A 15,838-nucleotide genomic window follows, 5' to 3' on the forward strand; every position below is an offset into this window, starting at 1 on the left:
GGTCTTCAGCCTCTTGACAATCCAGGCTTTGGTCGCAGGGTACACAGTGACTGCACCAGCAGAATAGTGAGTGCAGCTCTGGAGTATAATACAGGATGTAACTCAGGATCAGTACTGTAATGTATGTACACAGTGACTGCACCAGCAGAATAGTGAGTGCAGCTCTGGGGTATAATACAGGATGTAACTCAGGATCAGTAATGTAATGTATGTACACAGTGACTGCACCAGCAGAATAGTGAGTGCAGCTCTGGAGTATAATACAGGATGTAACTCAGGATCAGTAATGTAATGTATGTACACAGTGACTGCACCAGCAGAATAGTGAGTGCAGCTCTGGAGTACGGTAATTTTATGTATGTACCTTGTGTTATATAACACATTGTCATCTCTCAGAAAATTAAAAAAAAGAATAAATAAAAAAGTGAACTATAATAATACCATTTATTACCAAGAAATACTGGTGAACTAGTGCAAACAAAAAAATAACAGTATGGCCATAGTGCTGAATCAGATTGCAATCTTCATATTTTAACCTTCAGCAGGAAATTAATAGCCAAAATCTAAGCAGGAATTGTAATGTATGAAGCGCTGACTTGATTAGTTGCGGATACATCTATAGAGATCTGAGCACTGCGGAGCGGAGATCATGAGGACAGCAGCAGCAGAGCCGCAGCCAGGCTCAGGAGCAGGACCGTGCTGGGGGAAGCCGTGAGGCCGTCGTTACACAGGTCTTTCTGGCAACATTTTAATTCAAAGTTTTTCATTCCATTGTTTTCCTGGCTGACCAAATCAGAATTGCACTTGCTATAAACTCTGCAGCTGTATTGGCTTTCACCGGTTGATCCTGAAAAGGATGAAATGAATAATAATAGTGTTAATGTGAGAACTGCAGCGCGACTATTACACATTCACTCCGGGAAAACACGGATTTAAGATGTCCTAGACAACTTTTGAGGAGATTCTGAGAAGGCATGCATGAAAGTGGTTCACCCAAGATTTTAAGTTATCACCCATCCATAGTGTAGAGGAAAAGCTGAGGGTCCAACTACTGGGACCACCACTAATCCCTAGATTTAATATGCGCCCCTCTGTTCCATTCATTGTCTATGGGACTGCTGGAGACAGAGTCCAGTGCTTCATTATCTCTGCCAGTCCCACGGTGTGTCTGCTCCACGTCCTATGGATCGGACATAACTTACAATCAACCGTTTTGAAAATTTTTTTTCCTTATTTTTATAGCACACATATGCATTGTCTACTTTTATAGAACAAACCACCAACCTGGTGCCTTCAATAGACTTCCTCACACCCCAAAATATAGATTTCTAATACAGACCCCCCCTAAATACTGAACCAGAAGTCAGACCTCCATCGATCAATAAGTTATCATCTATTCATAGGACAACTTACAATATTAGTAAAACTGATTGCTATATTATTACTGAATAGATCTCTAGGATCATTGAATCTCTAATAGATTGAATGATCCTAGAGAAAGAGCCGGAAACAGAATTCACAAAAAACAAGGTTATAGGAACACCGGTGACACTACCCGGACGTATCAGAAAGAGGACGTAGGTGGTCAAAAACCTACAAATGACTGCAGTAAAATTTGCTGTCAGCAGGTGGTGAGGTTTCTGCTTGCATGGTAAAACACATACTGTACTAAACAATGAAGGTCTCCGTGCCCGAACTCCGAGAAGTCATCTCTACTGACCCAGAACAACAAGAAGTGTCCCCTCAACAGAAGTGGAATTTTTCAGGACCTATGGATCAGCAGTATGTCTGGAGAAAGAAAAATGAAGCATGCCCTGAAAAGAACACCTTGCCCACAGTGAGGCACAACGGAGGCTCCATGGGGCCTACAGTGAGGTGTGGCGGGAGCGCTTTGGGGCCCACAGTTAAAAGAACACCCTGTGGGGATAATAATGAGACCCACAGTGAAAAGAACATGTCTGAAAATAACACCGTCTACAGTGAGCAGTGGTGGGGGCTCCACGTTGCTCTGGAGCTGGAAACTTGTAGCATTTGGAGGGCAAGAGGAATTCAATAGTCTATCAGGAAATCCAAAGGGAAAACATCATGCGTTTCACGAGGAAGCTGAAGCTCAGCATCACTGGACCCTCCACCAATCCCAGCACCTCAAAGTCTACAAAGACTTGTTTTCAGAAAGACCCCTGGAAGATTCTTCAGTGGCCATCACAGTGACCTCACTTGAATCCCATAAAAAAAAAAAAAAAAAATCTTTAGTGGGGTGTGAATAAGGAGGCTGCAGCAAACCCAAAAATATTAGTGACCTGGAGGTTATTGCCCACGAGGACTGGGCTCAGATTCCTCTGGAGTTAGCGTCTAGCAATGCATGATGTCTGCGGCGGGTCATAACAGCCAGAGGGGCACTAGTAAGTCATGAAAGAGAATAAGTGAGACAGCAGCAGTCAGCTACTGCATACCTCTACACTACCACCTTCTAATTATACAGTATGGAGTCACCACTATTAGGGGACTTCTGCATTGTAGCATTGCCACCACCTTATTGTGGCACGTCCATACTGCCTGGCAGGTGGAGGTCAGTGCAAGATAATAACATATACGGCACATGTATACACCGCTCAGATATACATACGTGTGACCCTCATGCAGGCGTCTTCCGAATCTGCACAGGTGGCATTGGTGACACATTTTGAAATACTCCAATTGCTGCAGGTAAAGCATTTAATAGCCTGGACTGAAAGAGAAAAAAAACGGCAAAACAAACGGATCAGAACTTATTGGAAAGTACAATCTTTTGCGTTCATGCACTTTTTTTTTTCTCCACTCTGCCTATATGCGACATCTTTTCTGGTGACCATTTCGGTGTATGTAGCTACAGGATGTCACCCAGAGAGGAACATAAGTTTTTGATCAGTTCTGTGACCCTATTTGAAGTCCCTACATGTGCTAATAAACCAGAAGCCCTAAGTACACCGCAGAAGGCTGTGCTGTATTGATTTCCCGAGCGCTCGTAAAACAAATCTAATTAATTTGGAGTTCAAAAGGCATAGAAGAGAGTGGATTTCGCTTATAAACAATTGGCGCCCAAACAGGGATCAGATGCGTGCGTATTATTCGCTCACGCCTGTTAAGTATTACTTTTATGCTGCTGCAAGACTCCGCGCCACACTCCACCTTATGCCCCACATAGGATACTTAAAAATTTCCATACTTTATGTGCCTTTTCTCCATGGAGTAAGACTTACCTGTAGAGCATAGTGAAAGGAAGACCAGGCCGAAAGTAAGGAGAACACAGCCGATCCCAGGAGACCTCATGATTCCTGTATGTGGAGAAAACAAAATGTCAGTGAGAGTCATTTTTTGCGTAAAGATGTATTTTGAAGCTACAAAAATTTTTGCAATTGGGTTTTATTAAAACCATTTGCCTTCTAAAGCCTGTGTTTTACATTGTTTATTGCTGACTGCAGAATGAGTCAACGGAGGATCCCATCAGTGAGAGGTCAGGAGAGCAGACTGTCAGTCATTACATGTCTCACACTGGTTACGCCCCATTTTATTTACATAACATCTTTAGGTGGATTCTGTGGAAGATCTATGTCCGGCCCATAGATCTTAACAACTCATTACCACATTAAGATAGAAATACGATGAATGATTCTTGAGAAATCCATGTATCGAAGAAACCAAGGTATAATGTTATTAATCTCCCCATGACCTACATGCCTAAATAGACAGGTTAGGAGAGTTGATTCTGACAGTTTTCTTTTGAGGTGAAACTTGAACATTAGGGAAAAAATAATGTCCAAACCCTCTCTAAATATACAAACTACAAAAAATAAATATACAGTATAACTACAAACTGTGCAGAAAAGAAAATTCTCCTGCAAAGAAATAAGGTCATGACAACAAAAAAAAGGTTGTCATTAATACCATAAGGCCACTTATAAATTATTAAGAACCGCTTAAAGCTGTCTGGTCACTTGGTCTTTCATGTGACATCACACATGTGTAGGGATTCGCTCTGGTAGGTAATGGCAGGGCGGCAGTAACGAGGCAACACACAGGCAGAAAGTCCAGTGTCAGTGGTTTAATGTCACTTAGTAACCAGCAGGTTAACAGAACATAAGGAAAAAACCATACACATACTCCAGCCTGAAGAAGCACTGGTCCCAGACTCACCCCTTGCACGGGACGGGCTTAACTAAGCGGCTGCCAGGTCCTGCAGCTTCCGCCAGGTGTCATAGTCCTGCAGCACGGGGATCCTGTATACAAGTCTCAGGCTGAGTGCAGCCAAGTCCCTGTAGCTTCCAGAAACACACACACCCCTTGTGGCAATTATCAACCTCCATTACATAGGGCCCAACCCCTCCCACCAGTGGGATAGACATCACATGGGCTGATCACGTGACCCTGACATCATCACAGGTCCTGTCTTTAGGGAAAAACCCGGCCAAACATTAATCTGCTGGGAGAAACAGATCTCCCATCCAGTAAAACACCCTTTACTGTACCACACGATATAAACTACAGATCTGTGGACACAATTACAGGTGACACTTAGGGCCCCGTCACACATAGCGATACACCAGCGATCCCGACAACGATATCACCTTGTCAGGATCGCTGCTGTGTCGCTACATGATCTCTGGTGAGCTGCCAGACAGGCAGCTTCACCAGCGATCAGGACAGCGACACGCGGGTAACAAGCGCGCACGTCGCTTAGAAACCCGCTGCTTACCTTGGTTACCAGCTCCCTGCACCAGCGCGCTGGTAACTAAGGTACACAGCGGGTAACTAAGTGACGCACGCCCTTAGTTACCCGCAGTTTACATTAGAAACCAGCATCCAGCTCGCTGACCGTTGCTCTCCCGCCTGCCACATGCAGAGATGCGCTCTGGCCAGCGGGAGACCAACGATCAAAAAAATGTCCAGGGCTTTCCACAACGATCAGCGATACCCGGCAGGGGGCCGGTCGCTGATAGGTGTCACATACAGCGATCTCGCTGGTGAGATCGCGGTTATGTCACAAAACTTGTGACTCAGCAGCGATCTTGTTAGCGAGATCGCTGTGTGTGACGGTGGGGGGGCTAGTCATTAACTTGCAGTACAATCACTCAGCAATTAGTAATATGTCTGGAACTGTTAGGTTGTGTTCACACACAGCTTTTTTTAGCATTTTTTTTTAGCATTTTTTTTTAGCAGTTTTCACTATAAAACCGCTAAAAATAAGCTTCCCGGTCATTTCTATGCATTTTGCACTTTTTGCGCACATTGATGCGTTTTTCACCGCGAAAAAACCGCATCGCAGTAAAAAAACGCAGCATGCTCATTAATTTTGCGGATTTTTCCGCGTTTTTGGCTTGTTCCATGCGTTTTGAAACCGCTGCGGTAAAAAAACGCATCAAAAACGTTTAAAAAAGGCTGCATAAAAAAAAGGTGCGGTTTCTGGGAAGGGAGTCAGGTTTTTGAGCAGAAATTTTCTGCTATGTGTGAACTTAGCCTTAGGGAAAAACTAACAAACAAACAGCAGACCATAAAGGGAACCGGTCATCGGCTCTGATGCTCAACTGTTGTAACTGACACTTTCTATCTAATTTATTCTTTAAAGGAAGTCTGTCACTCCATTTTTCGAGTATCAGCTGCCGGCACCGCCATCAGGGGCTTATCTACAGGTTTCTGTAATGCTGTAAATAAGCCCCCCCCCCGATGTAACCTGAAAGATAAGAAAAATGAGTTATATAATACTCACCCAGGGGCGGTCTGGGTCCAGTTTTGGTCCGATGGGTGTCGCGGTCCGGTCCGGCGCCTCCCATCTTCTAACGGTGACGTCGTCTTCCTTGCTGTCTGTCGCGGCTCCGGCGCACTGCTCGGCCCTGTTGAGGGCAGAGCAGAGTCCTGCAGTGCAAAGGCGTCGGGAGAGGTCCGGCACCTGCGCACTGCAGTATCCTTCTCTGCCCTCAACAGGGCCGAGCAGTGTGCCGGAGCCGCGACGGGCAGGAAAGAAGAGGACGTCATCGCTACAAGATGAGAGGCGCCGTACCGCGACTCCGTCCGGACCCGGACCGCCCCTGGATGAGTAGAATATAACTCCTTTTTCTTCTCTTTCAGGTTAGATCGGGGGCTTTAGGTGTCCACTGGAAGTTTCTGCAATCTCCTGCCATCTAGGTTTGATGGGCATCTCTTTGCAAGGTAGGGCAGGGAGAGAGTCACAGACCCCTCATTACACATGGAGGGCAGGGGGAGAGTCACAGAACCCCCCCCCCCAGCACTACACATGGAGGGCAGGGAGAGAGTCACAGACCCCTCATTACACATGGAGGGCAGGGAGAGAGTCACACAGACCCCCTCATTACACATGGAGGGCAGGGAGAGTCACAGAAACCCCCCCCCCCAGCACTACACATGGAGGGCAGGGAGAGAGGGACAGACCCCTCATTACACATGGAGGGCAGGGAGAGAGTCACAGACCCCTCATTACACATGGAGGGCAGGGAGAGAGTCACAGACCCCTCATTACACACGGAGGGCAGGGAGAGAGTCACAGACCCCTCATTACACACGGAGGGCAGGGAGAGAGTCACAGACCCCTCATTACACATGGAGGGCAGGGAGAGAGTCACAGACCCCTCATTACACATGGAGGGCAGGGGGAGAGTCACAGAAACCCCCCCCCAGCACTACACATGGAGGGCAGGGAGAGGGTGACAGACCCCCTCATTACACACGGAGGGCAGGGAGAGAGACACAGACCCCCTCATTACACATGGAGGGCAGGGGGAGAGTCACAGAACCCCCCCCCCCCAGCACTACACATGGAGGGCAGGGAGAGGGTGACAGACCCCTCATTACACATGGAGGGCAGGGAGAGAGTCACAGACCCCTCATTACACATGGAGGGCAGGGAGAGAGTCACAGAAACCCCCCCCCCAGCACTACACATGGAGGGCAGGGAGAGGGTGACAGACCCCTCATTACACATGGAGGGCAGGGAGAGAGTCACAGACCCCTCATTACACATGGAGGGCAGGGAGAGAGGGACAGACCCCTCATTACACATGGAGGGCAGGGAGAGAGTCACAGACCCCTCATTACACATGGAGGGCAGGGAGAGAGGGACAGACCCCTCATTACACATGGAGGGCAGGGAGAGAGTCACAGACCCCTCATTACACATGGAGGGCAGGGAGAGAGGGACAGACCCCTCATTACACATGGAGGGCAGGGAGAGAGTCACAGACCCCTCATTACACATGGAGGGCAGGGAGAGAGTCACAGACCCCTCATTACACATGGAGGGCAGGGAGAGAGTCACAGACCCCTCATTACACATGGAGGGCAGGGAGAGAGTCACAGACCCCTCATTACACATGGAGGGCAGGGAGAGAGGGACAGACCCCTCATTACACATGGAGGGCAGGGAGAGAGTCACAGACCCCTCATTACACATGGAGGGCAGGGAGAGAGTCACAGACCCCTCATTACACATGGAGGGCAGGGAGAGAGGGACAGACCCCTCATTACACATGGAGGGCAGGGAGAGAGTCACAGACCCCTCATTACACATGGAGGGCAGGGAGAGAGGGACAGACCCCTCATTACACATGGAGGGCAGGGAGAGAGTCACAGACCCCTCATTACACATGGAGGGCAGGGAGAGAGTCACAGACCCCTCATTACACATGGAGGGCAGGGAGAGAGTCACAGACCCCTCATTACACATGGAGGGCAGGGAGAGAGGGACAGACCCCTCATTACACATGGAGGGCAGGGAGAGAGGGACAGAACCTGGTGTACAGGAATGTTTTCTAGATGCCATTATACCCCAACACTACAGAGACCATTGTTCTCCGGCCCCTCCTGAATATGCCGGAACATTCCCGGAATCTGTGGGCACAAACACAGAACAGTAATATCAGGCGTCACACGGTTCCGGGGCAGATCCTGAGAGTCTTCTTTTCATAGATTGACGTCTAACTAAAAACATGGAAAAGTCACAAAGTTTTGAGCTAAATGAACAGAGGCGAGCGACGGTCACTGCTAGTACACAAGGGGGGCGCTGGGATTTTGTTGCTTTTTTGTTTTGTTTTTTTTAAACAGAGCCTTTTGTTTTGTCACAGCCAGCCCAAAACATGCTGCACCCCAGGAGACAATCTGCACCCCAGGACATTACCCTCCCTACCAGGGGTGCAATATCTGCATTACATGGTGCCAGGCAGCTCCTGCTGATGACAGCCACCCTCCTCCCAGAAATGACAGGCACAAATGCAGCCTCCCCCACAGCAACCCATGCCAGGAGCAGTATACAGGGGACACCTTACCTCCAGAGCCTGTCTCTGTGCTGGAAGTGGAAGCCTGGGCTGCAGTCATCTGCTCCTCCAGGCCTCCTCCCCTGTCCCCTCCATGCTGTAGGCGGGGACTCCATGTTAACCCCATGACTGACAGATCTACATGAGCTAATCCTATTATTCCAGCACTTCCTCCATAGAGAGCTAACTCCTCAGCATAAAGTCAAAGCATTTTGCCCAAATATTTGCAGACACATTCCCTATAAAGTCTATGGGTTCATCAGCCATTATGTTTGGTGGGCTTTATTGTTTTATACCACACCACAAACGATATGGGGGCGACGCCGTACCCATCTGTTCTTGCTTTTAGAGGTCAACTTAAAGACGGGTTTCCATTAAAATTAGTCGGGAAAAAAAAAATCTTCCCCAAAAAGGTGCAAAAAATACAACTAAAGTCAATTTCGTCTTGGATTCTTTTTTTTGTTTGGGGATAAAAAAAAAAATAAAAAAATCATTTTTGCATTTTGGGTTTCTAATTTTGCACCATTTTCCGTCTGCAGCTTCTGTGTTGCACTGTATCATTGGTTGCAAATTGGAACATGCAGCATGAATCAGATTGGTAGAGCTCAGGAATGCTCCGGTGTTTTGGAGAAATTATACATTAAAGATCGGCCCGGAGACCATAGAAATAGATGAGACTAGCCCAGCGGGGACCATAGGAATAAATGAGACTAGCCCAGCAGGGACCATAGCAAGAGATGAGACTAGCCCAGCGGGGACCATAGGAATAGATGAGATTAGCCCAGCGGAGACCATAGGAATAGATGAGACTAGCCCAGCGGGAACCATAGGAATAAATGAAACTAGCACAGCGGGGACCATAGAAATAGATGATGAGACTAGCCCAGCGGGGACCATAGGAATAGATGAGACTTGCCCGGCAGGGACCATAGGAATAGATGAGACTAGCCCAGTGGGGACCATAGGAATAGATGAGACTAGCCCAGCGGGGACCATAGAAATAGATGATGAGACTAGCCCAGCGGGGACCATAGGAATAGATGAGACTAGCCCAGCGGGGACCATAGGAATAGATGAGACTAGCCCAGTGGGGACCATAGGAATAGATGAGACTAGCCCAGCGGGGACCATAGGAATAGATGAGACTAGCCCAGCGGGGACCATAGGAATAGATGGGACTAGCCCAGCGGGGACCATATAAATAGATGAGACTAGTCCAGCGGGGACCATAGGAATAGATGAGACTAGCCCAGCGGGGACCATAGGAATAGATGAGACTAGCCCAGTGGGGACCATAGGAATAGATGGGACTAGCCCAGCGGGGACCATATAAATAGATGAGACTAGCCCAGCGGGGACCATAGGAATAGATGAGACTAGCCCAGTGGGGACCATAGGAATAGATGAGACTAGCCCAGTGGGGACCATAGGAATAGATGGGACTAGCCCAGCGGGGACCATATAAATAGATGAGACTAGCCCAGCGGGGACCATAGGAATAGATGAGACTAGCCCGGCGCTGCAAAAGGCGATTGACAGATATGGGAGAAACCTGTCAATCACATGTAACAGCCCTGGGACAAGCTGGCCGGGAACCAATTTAAAAAAAGCTTTTTTTATCCTTAAATACATGCATTTAAATATAAATATAACTATAAAAAAATTCTGCAAAAAGAGACAACACACACGTGCTCAACAGAAAGCCTGCATGCCTTCAATTTTGGAGGCATTCAGCGCTCAGCAGAATGTGTCTGCTCCTTCGTCTTCGTGATCAGTGGGCGACTTGTTAAGTTTTTTTTTTTTTCTTTTAAAGTGCAGTTACTTTTTAAAGGTAACCTGTCAGCATGGGTTGGCACTTGAAAGTAGCATTATGGCTGACTTGAGCCCACTGGAAGGGAGTCGTGCAAAACGCCTCTTACCTGATGGCATCCCCGGCTCCTCTTGTGATTAGCCTGGTTGGCGTGATGTCATCACTGCAGCATGACGCACACAGCTCAGCCGCGCATGTCCGGTAAGAGGCGATTTGTAGGCCTCTGTCTAACAGTCATGTAATACTGCCTGGGCTGCTGAACTGGGATCCTGCAGATTCTCTCCTCTCTACTGACCGATTCTGCTTCTTCCAAAGGCATTGACACGCCCCTATGCACTTCCAATCTGATTTGCATATGACTTCTATGCTGGATTTCTCATAACTGGCTGGCCCATCCGACCTCTGCATAAAAGGTCTCATTTTCATTGGGGGACAGGCACCAAAACAGCATCACCACTAAAAATGTGCCAGCAGGTTCCATTTAAGACATCAAAACGTGTGCGATCGAGTGATTCCCTAGCTGGACTGTAAGGGCTCATCATGACGTCCCTGCAAATTGGTCTGAACGTGAACCGCTAATGAACAGACTGGCAGCGTTTCTCCCGACCTGAATGGGACAGCCTTATAGAAATATATGAAGCTGTCACACTCCGGTCCGGCCGTGTCCAGTCCGTCTATTGCGGGATCAGAACGAGATCCACAGACGTCTGCATGGGCATTTTGTGCTGGATTCAGATCACAATAACTAAGTGAGCAGATATAGTTTACTGAAACTTTATCTAACTTTTAATCTACCGCCTGACTTGATGTCATGTGTGGGGAGCCGCCTCTGCGTGCTGGTGCATACGTCCATGGCGTGGTATGGCTACAACAGCAACCGTCCCGCCAAACATTCAGGAGCTTCAGATGTGTAGATACAGTGGTATAGGGAGATCTCCATCACCAGAAGCATTGAGTAGGCTTTAAAGATATGTAACTCACAGATCCGACAAAATATACTCAGTAATCAGCAATACCCATTGAGTATATCTAGCAAAAAAAAAAAAGACTTTTTTTTTATTATCCATCATTTCTATCTCACGCAGAGGCAGAGCACGCTTTGTGGTTACTATCACTTAGCTTAAGGGTTATACTTGCGTTAGGTGGGAAAAGGATCCTTTTGCAAAACTTCATTATATGGATAAGATTGTTTCTTTACCGGGGCGCAGAGGACGGTGACCCCCACCACTAATCCCCCAATAGATTAAGCAGCACCGCACTAGAGATTGCCCAAACTCACTGCGCCACTGTGTGACTACCTCATTAGGACGGCGTCCTCTACCTCAGATTATTTCAGAAGGTTGCACCAGCCTCTTGCATAGATACAAGTACAATATTTACCACCTTTCTCCAAAAATTTCTCATGACCACTGAAAGTGAGTGCAGTTTCCAGCAACCACATGATCGGGATCTGCACAGTGCGCAGACTTTCGCAAGTTACACCACCTCTTGCTTCTCCAGGACATTGTGCAACAGGAAAGCAATGTACGTGCTGATTCTACAGGGAGCGGTCAGGCTCTTCTCGATAAGGTGTAAGTTACTCCCAAACACATAGTTATGAACAGGTTACTTGGATGCAACAACGCAGACAATCAGATGGCGGTGGTGGTCAGCCGACACTATGCCTAACGCGGGTATAGGCGCCACTGGTCCAAACAGGGGTCACCGGTACTTTCCGCTAAGTCCCCAATATGTGAGTCAGCTGGTACCAGTGTGTTCATCACACTGCCCGCCTGGGTTCTCTGAAACACGGCCCCGACCCGCACCCTGTACCGTACGTCTGCGCCGGAAGTAACGGCCCAATTCACCCAGGACTTTTCTTTGTAACGCTAATGCCGACGTCCCTGCCTGTTCCCTCTCCCTCTTCCCAGCAGGGATGCTGACATACTCACCACCCCAGCCGCTCAGTGGTGTCTTCATTCCCTTCACTGCTTCCTGGTTCCCCCGGGCCTGCTCTGGTCTCCCGACGGCGCACTTAGTACACGCATTTCCCTGTTCTAAAAGGCAGACTTTGGAATAGCCCCCAACTACTAGCTGGAAGGCATCTAGTATTAAAGGCACGCTACCCTGTAGGTAGGTGCCTGTGTAACAACTTTTTAGGGCTAGTTTGTGTTTGCCCCTTCAAGTTACTTGTCAGGTCCCTGAACCTATACCTGAACTTATTCCTGACCCTATTCTGTTAGCCCCTGAACCTGTTGTAGATCCCACTTAGTCTGAAGCTGACTAAGACACATGTTGTCTAATCCAGAAGGCCTGGTTGCACCCTGAATATAAATAATGTACAAAAATATATAGAATAAATATGAGATATTGGTCTATATTTTGGCCATGATATGCAAGCTCGCAACCCACCTCAAGGGTTCTCACATTTGTGAGTACGTACACTAAAATAAAAGCAAAGCCACCCCTCAAGGGTCCTCACATTTGTGAGTACGTACACTAAAATAAAAGCAAAGCCACCTTAAGAGGAATTAAAATCCCCTGAAAAATTCACACAGAAAAAAAAAATGCAGCAGCATTTGCCTCTTAATTCCCAATTCCTCTTATTGTGGCTGATTTTATCCTAGCGTTACTACGTCTCCATCCCGGTCTATTATATTTAGCAACTGTGCTACCTGACCTGGAGTCCCCTTCTAGCTCTTCCCTCTGGGAATACTCTCCCCATCTTTCAGTTCCTGCCTGTTCGGTTCAACCAGCAGATGGCAGCATTTGGTTGTGAATGTTGTGGAACATTGACTAATATAATTTTCCACTTCCCACCCCCTTACATAGTTACCATCACGATTAAGGATGAGCGGACCTGTGGATTTTCAAGTTCGCTGGGTTTGACCAAAGTTTGGTTCGGGTACCAGAACTCTACCCAAACTTGAACTCCATAGAAGTCAGTGGAGACCTGAAAAATTATCATATTAAAGGCTAGAGGTCTCCCTCTCTCAGTTCTCCAGAAACTCCAAAACACTAAAAGCACCGTGTCTGGTACGAACCCCGACCTTTACAGTTATTATTATGAGCAAGTCTCAACTGGTTTCGATCAAGAGTAGACTCTTACCCATATGGTTCCCGGATGGAAATTTCAATAACCGGCACTGCAGATTTGCATGTTAATTTATGCAATGCAAAATTCAGAGCAACCCCATAGCAATTTTGCAAATAAATCTACAGCGGTTTTCTTTGCCGCTACAGAGTTTCATTTGTGGAAATAACACAGTGGCTATGCCATGTAGGAACATACCCGGAATCATCCGCTCCTGACATACAAATTAAGATCACTCCCTTTTTTTTTTTTTTTTTTTTTTTTTAAGGTTCGCTTGGGGTGTGGAGTTTGTTTTCCAGAAGTTTGCCACCAATTCCTCAAAAGTCACAAAAATGTGGCACAAATGTACTCCACTGCCTCCATGGAGTGATTTTGTATACGCTTTAAATTTTTGCAATAAAATTTTGTGACCTTTTTGTGGGACATGTAATTTTTTGCTCTAAAAAGGCACAAAAGAGGTAAGAGAGAGAAAAAAGAGCATTTTTTTATCTACACAGAATTCATAAAACCGTGTGTGCTATTTTGAAGAATTTAGGGCGTAAAACGTAAATGAACGCTAGACCAAAAAAAAAGTGACCTACTGTGTAAGAAAAAAAAAAAACAACTGATGAATCCCAAAGTCTTTCTTTTCAGACCCACAAGCTCTCTGGCTTCTTCGGTGATATCTCCGAGGGTCCTCACAATCCCGCTGAATACTTCCATACTTGCCAACTGTCCTGAAATTATTAGATATAGCATACGCTACCGCTGCAGCCAATCATAGAGTTAAGCACTTGAACCCAAACAGTCTTATATATGGTAGATGTCCTTCAAATATTACAGCCACCCAAAACCAGCCGGATGGGAAATTACAGAACCGTAAAGCTAAAAATGCCCTATTTCATGCGACTGTCACCCTGTTAGGGTTCAAGATTAGGATCGATCTATATTACCTATGATCCAGAATATATGTACTCACACAGTTTCAGTTCATAGGCTTCCTCTTCCTGAAGTGTGCCGGAGAATATGAAGGGAAGTTTATGAACTCTGGCACACCTTATTCTTGTGGACAGACGTACTTTAGGAGGAAGTTTGAGAACACAACCCAACCTACTCGAGATGTAATCACAGTGTCAGACTGAAGAACATTGGACCCACCAGAGGATTTGATTCTGAAGGCCCACCTTTCTTATCCACCCAAGAGCCCAATTTCAGTGGTAAGGTTTGCACTATGTAATCTCCTGAAGGAGAAGTGAGGGCCCACCGGAGGATTCTCTGGTACTCTGGTGGGCCAGTCCAACCCTGCACAGTGTTCATAAAAAACCTACAAAAGACAAAATGAAAAAAACCCTGCAGTAATTAAATAAGTCAAAAGCAAAAGTGCATTTAAATCATACAGAGTTCTTAGTAATACTGTATTTGATCAAACATAGCATAAAAGCCGTCCCACCATCGACAAGGTGACTCTGTGGTCGGGGCGGTCCTACCCTGTCTAGTATTAAAAACCTTATCATGTGTCAAAGTTGACGTCTGTGTGAATAAGGGCAGACAAGGACCGGGTTCCAACCACTGTAAGAACTCTGTATGATTTAAATGCACTTTTGCTTTTTACTTATTTAATTATAGCAGGGTTTTTTTTCATTTTTGTCTTTTGTAGGTTTTGTATGCTTTTTGGCCATGTCATAAAAAACCTACAAAAGACAAAATGAAAAAAACCCTGCAGTAATTAAATAAGTCAAAAGCAAAAGTGCATTTAAATCACATAGAGTTCTTAGTAATACTGTATTTGATCAAGCATAGCATAAAAGCCGTCCCACCATTGACACGGTGACTCTGTGGTCGGGGCGGTCCTACACTGTCTAGTATTAAAAACCTTATCATGTGTCAAAGTTGACGTCTGTGTGAATAAGGGCAGACAAGGACCGGGTCCCAACCACCGGACACCAGTCAGGGGAAGCCTTTAAAAACAATTTCCAGCTCAGGAGAGGGAGGCCACACTCCAGCTTGCACAGAATGCAAAAATACAGAGAAAAAACACAAAAATTGAGCTTGGTTTGAGTTGGTGCACATGCAGCATATAAATGCATGTTCACGTGGCCAAAAAGCACAAAAAAACTACAAAAGACAAAAATGAAAAAACCTCCTGTAATAAAATAAGTAAAAAGCAAAAGTGCATTTAAATCATACAGAGTTCTTACAGTGGTTGGGACCCGGTCCTTGTCTGCCCTTATTCACACAGACGTCAACGTTGACACATGATAAGGTTATTAATACTAGACCGTGTAGGACCGCCCCGACCACAGAGTCACCTTGTCGATGGTGGGACGGCTTTTATGCTATGTTTGATCAAATACAGTATTACTAAGAACTCTGTATGATTTAAATGCACTTTTGCTTTTGACTTATTTAATTACAGGAGTTTTTTTCATTTTGTCTTTTGTAGGTTTTTTATGCTTTTTGGCCATGTGAACATGCATTTATATGCTGCATGTGAACCAACTCAAACCAAGCTCAATTTTTGTGTTTTACAGTGTTCATAAAGAGAAGGGAAAAATTATCCCCCCCCCCATGACAACCATGATAATAAGAATCTATCTGGAGCAATCATGAATGCCAATGTCATACTAGCGGAGGTAAAGCTCCTCTCCTAAAGTTCTATCGGTATGTGCTCTGGTT

The 15,838-nt window shown here is 46.2% G+C and overlaps 1 protein-coding gene across 2 annotated transcripts; it reads right to left on the reverse strand.

The window, feature by feature from the left end:
* Positions 1–430: 430 nt before the first annotated feature.
* Positions 431–8,467, reverse strand: LOC141046941 (CD59 glycoprotein-like). Of its 2 annotated transcripts, none has more exons than XM_073541780.1 (4): positions 8,313–8,467; positions 3,240–3,314; positions 2,627–2,728; positions 431–847 (listed from the first exon to the last, which is right to left on the reverse strand). In XM_073541780.1, the coding sequence occupies exons 1-4, from the start codon at positions 8,425–8,427 to the stop codon at positions 648–650; spliced, it is 492 nt and encodes a 163-aa protein (XP_073397881.1). In that variant the 5' UTR covers positions 8,428–8,467; the 3' UTR covers positions 431–647. The 2 variants fall into 2 exon arrangements, with proteins under 2 accessions (XP_073397881.1, XP_073397882.1); XM_073541781.1 differs by lacking the exon at positions 8,313–8,467 and adding an exon at positions 7,833–7,884.
* Between the last annotated feature and the right edge of the window lie 7,371 nt (positions 8,468–15,838).

Source organism: Dendrobates tinctorius, unplaced genomic scaffold (genome assembly GCF_039654945.1).
Source record: "Dendrobates tinctorius isolate UK_male_01 unplaced genomic scaffold, ASM3965494v1 ptg000124l, whole genome shotgun sequence".
NCBI lineage: Eukaryota > Metazoa > Chordata > Amphibia > Anura > Dendrobatidae > Dendrobates > Dendrobates tinctorius.

Bases quoted from the DNA above. Each gene is read 5' to 3' on its own strand.
- LOC141046941 (XM_073541780.1), bottom strand. From the start codon at position 8,427: ATGGGGTTAACATGGAGTCCCCGCCTACAGCATGGAGGGGACAGGGGA. The intron at 3,315-8,312 runs GTAAGGTGTCCC...CTCCACATACAG, and splicing joins CACAGAGACAGGCTCTGGAG to GAATCATGAGGTCTCCTGGG. The intron at 848-2,626 runs GTATGTATATCT...CATCCTTTTCAG, and splicing joins CGCCTGCATGAGGGTCACAC to GATCAACCGGTGAAAGCCAA.